At 35.0% G+C, this 12,298-nt stretch overlaps 1 protein-coding gene and 1 pseudogene across 1 annotated transcript; one reads left to right on the top strand and one right to left on the bottom strand.

The window, feature by feature from the left end:
- Nucleotides 1–258: 258 nt before the first annotated feature.
- Nucleotides 259–5,420, top strand: LOC143532360 (wall-associated receptor kinase-like 3; annotated as a pseudogene).
- On the bottom strand, nucleotides 5,159–9,921 carry LOC143532405 (uncharacterized). Its single transcript, XM_077027466.1, has 20 exons — nucleotides 9,755–9,921; nucleotides 9,065–9,144; nucleotides 8,906–8,992; nucleotides 8,657–8,825; nucleotides 8,450–8,571; nucleotides 8,227–8,310; nucleotides 8,063–8,113; nucleotides 7,898–7,960; nucleotides 7,770–7,816; nucleotides 7,620–7,689; nucleotides 7,471–7,533; nucleotides 6,649–6,738; nucleotides 6,538–6,576; nucleotides 6,296–6,445; nucleotides 6,140–6,217; nucleotides 5,962–6,047; nucleotides 5,824–5,872; nucleotides 5,666–5,746; nucleotides 5,496–5,589; nucleotides 5,159–5,418 (listed from the first exon to the last, which is right to left on the bottom strand). Exons 1-20 carry the CDS (start codon nucleotides 9,870–9,872, stop codon nucleotides 5,351–5,353), a joined length of 1,689 nt encoding a protein of 562 aa, XP_076883581.1. The 5' UTR covers nucleotides 9,873–9,921; the 3' UTR covers nucleotides 5,159–5,350.
- Between the last annotated feature and the right edge of the window lie 2,377 nt (nucleotides 9,922–12,298).

The following is a 12,298-nucleotide window of genomic DNA, read 5'->3' as shown; positions in this document are numbered from 1 at the left end:
ATTCAAAAACAAATAGCCGTATACCCGACAAGCTCCTAGGTCCCACACTCTCTTCACTTATCGTTTTCTCCCACTTTCCTACACATTTCAAATAAACGCGTATCATATTATATTCACATTTTTAAATAATAATAATAATATAAGCTATCTTAACTATATATATATTGAACCCCTTTTTCATTAACCCATCATCAATACAGCCACTCATCTCCTTAAAAACAGCCACTACCAACTTCTATATATCTTCCAACAAAAGACATGAAAACCAGATCAAGATCGGATATGAGCCGAAGAGCGTGGCGGATATTACGGTTAGCCTTGTTATGGGCTAGAAAAGGTGGAGTGATCAAGAAAAGGTTTATGCTAGACTTGTCTCATTATCTCAAGGCTCTTGGTCAATCCGAAAAGGGCAATGGTGCATTACAGTATGGTGACCGGCAGCTATCGTTTGATGCGACGCCTATTATTCATGTTAGGATGCATAGGCCCAACTCCATGAGGTTTCGGTTGCCTCACATTCCTTGTATTAATCCGCATGTTGATTGTAAGGATATGTTTGATTTTGATGATGAGAGTGATCGGTACTCGTGTTATGAAGCAAGAAATAGTTTCTTGATCGGAAATGGCGAAGAATATGATGATGATGAGGAAACATGTGAGGAACATGAAATGGAAATCGATCTTAGGGCTCAAGAGTTTATAGACAACTTTTATGAGCAGCTTAAGCTTCAAAGGCAACATAACACCAAAAGAATAACATCAGGCTAGCTAGCTTTGCGAGGTATCGAAGTGATAAGCCTGTTGGATCACTCCACTCTTGCGATTAAAGGCAAACTGACATCGAAGTTGGTTTCCCGTGCGTGCATTGTCTGCCATGGACACACATGTAAATGTAGTTTATTTGAATGTTTTTTGTGTGTTGCGCGAGTCTACCTTAGGCACACGTGGGCACACGTCTAAAGATGGTTCTTTTTTTCGTGTTGTCCACGTCTAGCCATCGAGCCAGATGAGTCGTGTAGATGTAACTCTTTTTAATGAGGAATTGTAATGTGGTTTATTTGTAAGATATGCAATTGTAATGTAGTTTATGTGTAATTTCTGAAATGTAATTTGTTTGTTAGAGATTGAATTGTAACGTGGTTTATGTGAATTGTGAAGCATCCCGAAATGTGAATGCAATTTGTATTTGTAATATCTAGAAATTAATGCAATATTTTTTTTGTAAGATGTGAACATGTAATATTAGTTGTTATGACCTGATATGGCTTTATGTAACATAAGCGACTCACAAACACATGGTAAGACCCACCAATGTATATCAGGAATAAATATGCACAAGGCCCTAAATGTCTTGTAATGACTTGTCGTCGTGTGTATAGAATAATGAAAACCCGTAAGATGTAATGTATTATTTATCAACTGTATACGAGTACAATGAGATAAATACAATGAAACATAATCAAATACAATCTTCTAATTATGATAACACTGTGATATTAAAACTCTAATAACATATTCTATAATATTCTCTAATAGTGTGTTTGTGTAGCTTATTCTGGAAATTTGTTTAGAAAATAGAATTCTTCTCAATATATCCAAATTGTTAGTCTATTTAGTACTAATGTTGAACAAGTCAAAAAATTGAAATTAGCATGAAATGCCAAACACTTAGAACAACAGATCAACCCCTGCAACCTTTGATTATTCAAGAACAGATTTAAGATCAAGAACACAAGTACACAACATCTATCCAATTATTGTTTATGTTCTTGAGATGTTTACTAGAAACTTATTACTATTGTTCATCTTCAAAGCCTGTTGTTTAACTGAAACATCGTCGCAACCTTTGCCTGGATGCCAAGAAAGATGTGGCAGTGTCATGATCCCATACCCATTTGGAATCACACCCAACTGTTCAGCACATGATACCTTTTCCATTACTTGCAACACAAGTTTCAACCCTCCAAGACCCTTCATCACCAACAACAATCTTGAGGTATTGGAAATCTCATTAGAAGGCACAGCGCATGTCAATAATCCGTTGCTAACGTATAACTGTTCCGGTAGGACAGACCATCTGGATGTGAACTTCACCAATACACCGTTCACATACTCGTCTACCTCCACTAGATTCACAGCCATCGGTTGCAACAATCTTGCGTTAATCAGCCGACTGACAACCGTAATTGGAGGCTGCATATCGCTTTGCAATATTACTGAACCGGATAATACCTGCTTCGGTATCTTGTGTTGCCAGACAAACATACCGCCTTCACTTAAGTTTATTAATGCTTCTTTAGGTAGCATAGAGTCTAGAGATGATCAAAGAGGGTGCAAGTATGCTTTTATGGTGGATGTTGATTGGTTTGCTAACTTGACAAACATATATGAGGTGCAAAACATGCCCAGTGTTCCTGCGGTGCTAGATTGGAGATTATCTGGTGACTGCGATGCATTTGAAACGTTGGTTTCGATGAGTAATACGACTGTTTGTGATAATAGCGCTTTTTGTTAGAATCGAAGTTTATGCTCTTGTTTCCAAGGGTATCAAGGAAACCCATACCTGCGAGGCGGTTGTCAAGGTAAATCTCTAATAACATGTATCACAAGCTTTTATTATTTACATTAGAGCCTCTTGAACATTCATATTCTTTTTGGGGTGTATTGGTTTTTATTAATCCAAACTATTGTCTTTTGGTCATTGTCGGTCCCAACTAACAAATTGGTTGCTGACGGTCCCAACTTTTAACGTATTTGTTCCCAACGGTCTGCGACTAACAGAATCCTAACGCCGTTAGTTGCAGATCGCGGAAAAACGTTTTTGGCCGGAAAGCTCACATTTTTCCCGGAAAACTCAATATTTTTGTCCCTAACATCTTTGTAACTTTGTATCGGACCTTTAGGAACCTTTTTTCTTGTGAAAACCCTAATTATTGAGGTCGCCGGAACCCTAGAACCATCCTAGAAAACGGCTGGTGGTGAGTCAATTGGTGGTGGTGGCGATGTTCGGGTGGTGTTTAATTGAAAAAAAAATTGATTTTTCAAACCAAAAACGTTTTTTTCCGGTGACATGCAACTAACGTTGTTAGGATTCTGTTAGTCGCGAACCGTTTGAAACAAATACGTTAAAAGTTTGGACCGTCAGCAGCCAATTCATTAGTTGGGACCAACAACGACCAAAAGGAGATAGTTGGGACTAATATAAACCAATATACCTTCTTTTTGTAGAAACATGTATATTACTAACTTATGTTCCAATTTGGTTTTTCAGACGTCAATGAATGTGCCAGCTCTTCAACAAACGATTGTGAATTTTACTGTACAAACACGCCGGGAAGTTACTAATGTTCGTGCCCAAATGGGTACTTACTCTGAGGAAATTCATGCTTGAAAATTCAAGAAAACAATAAAATTAAGACAATACTAATAGGTATGACCATATACATTACAAATAAATTGTCTTTCTAAAACAATGTTGGCAGGGGCGGAACTAGGGGTATTACGGGGGTGCCTGGGATACCCCTCAACTTTCATAGGGCATTGCAAAATTTGTGCAACATTTTTTATTCTATGGCTCACGTATCGGATAAACATGAGCAAATATTATGATACCCTTAGGTCCAAAAAGTTCTTTTTGGATACCCCTGAATTTTTCTTCTAGATCTGTCACTGGGTGTTGGTATACGGCTAATAGATTTACACGGTAATGTTTATTTGTCAATGCGAGTCTAGAATGATATTTTGGGTAGGGAAAGTAAGGTGTTGTTATCCCAATTTACATGGTGTTGTTATGGCCGCCAAAAACTTGTGTTCGTAAATAGATGCAAATACGTACCCTCGCCCATAAAACCCACACACACATATGCGTTTCGCTTCTTTATGTATATAATGCAGACTGATCTTCTGTGGTAAAAATGTAGGATGTTTTAGTGGTTTGGGAGTTTTGCTGTTACTATTTGTTGCATGGTGGGTGTATAAAGTGATGAAGAGGAGGAAGAAAGATATTCTCAAGGATGTTTACTTCAAAAGAAACGGCAGTTTACTGTTGAAACAACAGATATCATCAGGTGAAAACAGTAACATCGAGAAAACTAAACTCTTCACCTCAAAAGAACTCGAGAAAGCTACCGATTACTTCAATGAGAACCGAATCTTGGGTCAAGGGGGGCAAGGAACCGTGTACAAAGGAATGTTGACCGATGGAAAGATCGTGGCCATCAAGAAGTCAAAAATCAAATATCATAAAGAAACCGAACATTTTATCAACGAGGTTGTTATTTTATCACAAATTAACCATAAAATGTGGTTAAGTTACATGGTTGTTGCTTGGAGACAGAGGTACCTTTATTGGTTTATGAGTTCATCCCCAATGGAACTCTTTATGATTATATTCATGATGATCAAAGTGATTATTTCCCTCTAACATGGGAAATCCGTCTACGAATCGCTAAAGAAATCAGTGGGGCACTTTCGTACCTTCATTCTTCTGCTGGAATGCCGGTATATCATCGAGATATTAAGTCTAAAAATATACTCTTGGATGAAAAATATAGAGCCAAAATTGCAGATTTTGGGACTTCAAGAACAATTAGTGATGATCAAACTCATCTCACCACAAAAGTACAAGGCACATTCGGATATTTAGATCCGGAATACTTTCAGTCAGGCCAGTTGACTGACAAGAGTGATGTTTACAGCTTTGGAGTGGTTCTTGTAGAGCTATTAACCGGACGAAAACCAATTACATCAGTTGACGATGGTGAAAAATGTAGTTTGGCAACATATTTTTTGTCGGCAATGGAGGAGAATCGGTTGTTGGAGATCATTGATCATCGGGTAAAGATAGAGGCTGGGGAAGATCAAATCAAGCGTTTTGCAGAGCTTGGGATTCGATGCTTGAACTTGGATGGGAGAAAAAGGCCGAAAATGAAACAGGTAGCCATAGAATTGGAACTCATACGAACATCCAATGAAGTTCCGGCAACTAACGAGGTTGTAACTTGGGACGCCATATCGATGGGAATCGAGTCAGGCCCGGTTACCACTTCATTCAGCCTCGGATTTCCATCCTCTCTTGCTTTGACGACGTGTGTTTCATTCTAATCGTATGTCAAAACATTGTTTTTAAACAAGCTAACAAATGACTCGGTTATAGGTGTGTTGTAATAACAATATAGAAATTATATCAAAACAAAAACACAAAGTACCATGCATTTTCCAACACTAACATTCAAATTCCACATAAAGCATCTATTCAGGTTCCACTTACTGCACCTAAAGTTAAAAGACTCCCTAATTTTCATAACCTTGTTCACTAATCATCAACTAAAACACGAGGTCTTGGAGGTAACTAAACAGATCCATTCTGATGCGACTTAACATACGCTTCCAACTGCCCCGTTGCTGCTAATATAAGACCTGTACACAGATACAGTTACTTTCAGTTTCACACAAAATGTAATTGTAAAACAAACTTCATAACCGACTGCAGATACCTAAAAATAGTGCCGAAGGCCTTCCAGGACCCGATTTATATTCAGGATGAAACTGCGCTCCCACATAAAATGGATGGTTTTGAAGCTCTAAAATCTGCATTCCAATAATAGTAATAATTGTTAACTATAATTTTATATAGGTAAAGGTCAAGGGTTAATTATAAACAAACCTCCATTCGTTGACCACTTTCATCCTTCCCCACAAATCTTAAACCGGTCTTCTCCAAATCTCCGACAACCTCAGGATTCACCTACATCACAATCGAAAACTTATCAAACGTCTTATTTTATTTTAACTTTATTTTGTTAACCAGATTCCTTTATAAACCTCGTATCGATGACGATGTCGCTCATCCACATACTCTGGATTGTGATACCTGCCAAGAAAACAAACATGATAAATTATGTGATTACAAGATGTTATATGACTTCATGCAATTAAATAGTTGAGTTTTAAATTTCATACAGTTTTGCAGTGATACAGTCAGCAGTCTGCAGTAAAGTTCTTCTAGAACCGAGTCTCATTGTGTTCCCCATGTGTGTTCTTGAACCCTGAATATAAATGTAAAAGAAAAAATTAAGTACATAGTTTCAAAACTAAAGGTTGTTTTAAAATAAATACATGAAGCAGAATATATAAATACCTCTGGCATGAATATCACAACAGGATTTGGTGCGTGCTCATCAAATTCAGTACTGTTTGCCCCTTTCCAGCCCAAGATCTGAACAAATTTGTTTATATCAGGAATAAACAATATTATTAAAATTGATAATTATCGACTATTAATAAAGTGACATACCGATCTAGAGATCTCAATAACAGATATCTGCATGCCTAAACAAATTCCAAGATATGGCACTTTATTTTCTCGGGCATATTTAGCAGCAAATATCATCCCATTCACACCACGGTCACCAAATCCACCAGGAACCAAAACGCATGCTGAATTCTGGAAGTATTAATATTTAGTTTCACAATTAATAATAACAACTCATATTGGGACATTATTTTAAACAGTCACGCAGATATATGAAAATATACCCTTAGTGTCTCCCAGGCCTTTGAATGAGCTGCTGGTGTCTGCAAAATTAAAAAATAGTTAAAAAGTAAATATTTGAATTATAATTGGATAAATAATAGTGGGTGTCATACCGATTTGGCACTTTCATCTTCAAGATCAGAAGCTGCAATCCATTCAATTGATGGTTTTAATGAGCATGCAATGCAGGCATGAAGAAGAGCCTGCAATATGAAGTCCACAGTTGAAGGGTAAACCGGTAAATTTGTAAATCTTACTTTTAAGGAAAGGGTTGCATTTTTCATGAACAATGCAAAGGTCACACCTTTGAGACTGGAATGATTGTTAATAGTGATTACTGATTAGGACTGTAAACGAACCGCATGTTCAGTGAAATGTTCAGCGGGAAGATCGTTTATGTTTGTTTATTTAATAAACAAATGAATATGAGCAATGTTTTTTTGTCATTTGGTTAAACAAACGAACATGAACACATGTCACGTTGTTCATTTATGTATGTGAACATTCTTTTATGTTTGTTCATATTTATTTGTTTATCTTTGGTAGTTTACATTTGTTTAAGTTCGTTCGCTTATATATTCATTTATAAATTTAGGCCTATTACATTTACAACTCAGTCTATTTTATCAAATTATAATATTTCCGGTTACAATTTAGTTTAGTTATTATTTTTCTAGCCAAACAGATTAATTTTCATGTTTACTTTTAATTGTTGTTAGCTCAATTATGTTTGTTTATCTATGTTCATGAACTATTTGTTTATCCTATTAACGAACAAACATAAACGAACATTCTTAAAGAACGAACTCGAAAATCTTCAATTCGTGTTTGTTCGGGTCTTTCACAAGCCTGATAGTGATATGATGTACTCAAACCATGTGATTATATAATAAATCAAAACAAATACACATGGAGTTAAAATACACCAGTCATACCTTAATAACAGACAAATAAGAGTCAGTTAGACCAACATATTTTCCCACCATTGCAATCTTGACCTGTAAAGAATAATATTATATCAGACACTAAAATAAACATTAAAAGAAGAGAATGACTGGGACAAATTAAAATTATAAAAACTAACAGAATTGGTAAGACTGTCAAAAGTTTCAGCCCTGGTAGGCCACTCTTGTAAATTTGGAGGTTTGGCTACACTGAAAAACACAATACTATCAGAATCATAATATTTTCACTTTTAACATGCAGTGAAAATAAGTACATATAGAAAGCTCACCTAACTAGTGCTAGCTGTTTTAGGATAGCCTCGTGAGCATTTTGGTTCTACAACAAAGTTATTAAAAATTTATAAATGATGCAAAAGATATCAAAGAAATATAAAAAGGTGTTATTAAGTTTACATACACGAAGTAAAAGAGGCACGTGCCATATGTTTGGAACATCATGTATATTGAGAATGTTAGCACCCTGTTTACAAAACAAATCATGAAACAACATAAGAAAACAAATATAATCGATTAGTCGATAGTTTGATAAAAATATTACAAAACGGTGAAAACATCAACTTACAGGCACATGGCAGAATTGTGAGAGTTTCTGCTTTGTATTTTCCAATAATGGCTGCAAGGCAAAATGAGAGGTTTTTATGTAAGTTATAAGTTGTATTAAATATGGTTATATGAAACACGCGTGATAGGTAAACATGTTGGTCAAAGTGAGTCAAAACAGTCAACCTGAGCAGACCGACAAGCTAAAAAGTGAGGTGTTAGGCCTAACGCTCGCAGTTCTCGAACACTATGTTGTGTAGGTTTTGTTTTCTGAAACAAAAAAGAAACAAGCATCAATTGAACACATGTGTTAAGTCTTAACTAATGTCTAATCATAATAACATAACATTTTAACTTTTCCATACATATAAATTAATCTAAATCGAACTCAGAAACCGTCATGTATTACCTGTTCCCCAACAACACCAAGTACAGGTACAAGGCTAACATGAATCAGGCAGAAATTATCTGGTCCTTTTGAGAAAAATAACTGTCGCAAAGCCTCTATAAACGGCATAGACTCAATGTCACCTAACAATGATTAAAAACATTATAAACAACTTATAAACTTTAAGAAGATTTCATAAATTAAGTTACGTTTAAAAACAAGTATTACCAACTGTTCCTCCTAATTCTATCACACAAACATCTGCAGGCCCCTCTTTGCCATCAACCGGGATAGCAGAAACCGACTCGATCCAATCCTTAATCGCATCTGTTATATGCGGGACCACCTGGACCGTCTTTCCAAGGTAATCCCCTTTTCGCTCCTTCTCAAGAACCGACTGATAAGATGAAAACAAGTCCCGTTAATAAACAAATTAAACATATAATTACACCAGTCATGAAACATCAATTTTGGCACCTGATAGATCTTTCCAGTTGTTATGTTGTTATCCCTAGTAAGTCTCACATCTAAGAACCGTTCATAGTTACCGAGATCCAGATCGACCTATTAATATCATATACACAAATTACATACATAAAGTTTTTAAAACCGGTGAAATAATTTACACTATTATACCTCTCCACCATCATCAAGAACAAAAACCTCTCCGTGTTCAAACGGAGACATGGTACCAGCATCCGTGTTCAAATATGGATCTGCAAACACCAAATAGAACGAATACAATATTAGATCCATGCAAAGCCCCTTATTTGAAATAACAAAAATTGTTATGCAATCTAAAAATTAGGTTCACATATAGACAGCGTTGTAAAGATCGCTAGTCCCTAGTCGGACAGTGGGGTGGGGACTAGCAATTAATCAGGATTAATCGAATCGTACTTTAATGTATAATTTTCAGTTTGTTATATACACGCACACATTTTATAAGTATGTTTCAGTTTTACACATACACAAACACATTTTCGCCGTAAATTGGCCGGAATCTCGCTGATTTTGGCCAGAACCTCGTCAGAAAAAGCCGATTAATTCTGATTTGGGCCGGACACAGTTAGCCCAAAATTAAACAGTGGGATGGGGACTGGCGATTAATCGGCGCCTACCGCTTTTAGAGAATCTAAAGTTAAAGTAAACAACAGAGATCAATCACCATGGCATAATCATCAAACCTCACACTACTGTTGTGGTTCAAAACGGTTATTAACTTGTCATAAACGGTTATCATTTCAAAAACTGATCAAACTTAAAACATAAATCAACAAATGATTTAATAATAATTTAATTTAAATGATATGATACGATACGAACCGATTTTAATTGAAGTGACACGAAGGCCGCATGCCTTAAGAACAACGCCAATGCTACTGGCGGTTACGCCTTTGCCGAGGCCACTAACCACGCCTCCGGTGACCAACACGTACTTCATTTCTGTTTGTTTGTTTTAGAGAAGAAGTTTGAGTGTAGTCGTTAATAATAAGAAGAAGAAGGCATGGAACTGAACATATAAACCCTGGTGAAGAAATGAGAGTGGATTTTATATTTTTAAGTTTTAACCCACAAATGGAATCAAACATATAATAGGACTACTTTCTAAAAGAACATTTGTTTTTTTATTATTAAAGAATATGATATTAAAAAAATTATTCATGGTTCCTTCCCCATTAGTATTTTATTATTTATCTTTAAGGTTAGTAAAGATATAGTCACATTTTTTTGGTGGTAGGATAGTTCAAGCATATCCACATACACAAAAACAAATTAGGTGTCCCATCACCCATGTGTGTTGTTAAACATGTTACTTCTTTTTTGTGCTTTATATTAACTAAAACTTTTAAGAGTTTGTGTCAAATTAGAAATGTTGGTTTATGAGTTCATCTCTAATTTTAGGTGTTTCATGTGTGTTGTTTATGTTATTGTACTTTATATATAAAATATAATGGGTAATAATTCATACATACATTAAACAGAATTAATGGTTTGTTATAATAAATCAAATTAATGTAAAGTGATATGACAATATGATTTAATATGATTTAATTTGATGTGATATGTTAAAAAACATTTAATATAAGTAATATGATGCAATATTATATAGTGTAGTAGTTAACATACATATAAGATTTAATTTAACTAGAGAGGATAAACGATTTTAGGAAAAATCATTTTTATAGTGTGTGTTTTCGTATAACTTTGTAAAATAATAATCATGTTTTAAAATTATTTAATTAGATAATTCATAATATAATGTTTTGTTCTAGTCATGTCATTGAAGTTTCTTTCAATTCTATTTCTAGATATTTGCCATGAAGGACAGGTTATCATACATGGCTTTTTATACAAGTTTTTTTCATTAAATATTAACTTAAAAATGGATGACAATAAAAAATCCCTAATTAAAACCTAAATACTAAATAAAAAAATAATCGTTGAAACAAAACCCTAATAGGTGCCATAGAACCAATGACTACTCATCCGACTCATACGACGATATACACCTACCATTACCATCACATGGAGGAGCTGATCACTCGGCGACGATTACGCTGGCCACATGCCGCTTGTTCTCGTCGACATCTAGCCCCTATTTCTCATTTCATCACTCTGTTAGCCTCAAACGCTAAATCCACCTCTCAAAAAGTCTCAGTTCCGACAATGGTCACTCTAATGTGGTATATATACACTAGTTAATACGATTCTTGATTCGACATCAATCGATGTATTCTTGACTCGCATATCGCAAAGGGATGAAGAGAAGGGATGGTAGGGCTCAACGATGCTAGGGTTTGGACGAATAGAAGTTGTAACCGTAACATAAATCGACGCTCTCATTTGATTTATGTTATTTCTTTTATTAATCTAAAAAAAGGTTTTGGTAAAATACATGTAATTAAAACATCAAATAAAAGTTAAGTAACCTCCAACACTTTTAAAAGTTGGTTATTATATTATAAGAGAAACAACTATTTAGAGCATTCATAACTTTCTATATTTTTTTAATGTTTTTTTGAAAGTTATTAGTGAAGGAAAAATATAATGAATAAAGTATAAAAAATACATTATTTAATTGAAAAGAAGAAGGAATGTGTAATTATATAATGATTTTTAATATAATTTGAAGGATAGAAATAAAAAATTATCTACCAGAATGCTCTTGTATGATCTTACTATTTGCTTAACCATCACACTACCATGAGTACATGATAAAGAAAAATGTGACGGCTGAGGAGTTGAGTGCACAGATCAAAACATAGTTTCTCAAAGTTTGAATTCAAAAGGGAAATTTCAAGTAGTCATATTTTAAATGAAATATTTACCTTACAATGATATCTTTTATACTATATGGGTATTGTAGTGTACAACTTAACAGGCTACCGAAATTAAGGGTTGCCCAAGACAATACAGCCCCAGGCCCAGCCCGTAGCTGCTTAATGCTTCGTCCACAACTTTGTGGACCGCAGCCCAAAAGTAAGAGCTTGCGGAGCTTTAGAGTATGTTTGGCATGAAGCTTTTAGAAGCTTTTAGGAGCTACAAGCTTCAAGCTTTTAAGAAAAAGCTCATACTCAATTAAAAACCTTGTTTGGTTCAAGGAGCTGGAAGTTTTTAGGTCAGGAGAAAAAGCTTAAAGCTTAAAGCTTCTACTAGTAGCGTTTAGAAAGAGCTACAAGCTTTTAGTATATTAATTTACTGAAATAACATTCCAAAATAAATACATTTACTATTTTTGTTTATAGTTATGCCCATTTTAGTAATTTTATACATTTTATTAAAAGCTCCAGCTACCCTGCCAAACATCTAAATATATCTAAAAAGCTACAGCTACCAGCTTCCAGCTACAGTTTCCAGGCATCAGCT

Source organism: Bidens hawaiensis, unplaced genomic scaffold (assembly GCF_021521415.1).
Source record: "Bidens hawaiensis isolate Kalapana, Puna unplaced genomic scaffold, B.hawaiensis_p1.1 tig00009444_1, whole genome shotgun sequence".
Taxonomy (NCBI): Eukaryota; Viridiplantae; Streptophyta; class Magnoliopsida; order Asterales; family Asteraceae; genus Bidens; species Bidens hawaiensis.
The sequence above is the reverse complement of the archived record's forward strand: the minus strand, read 5'-3'. Positions and strand labels throughout refer to the sequence as shown.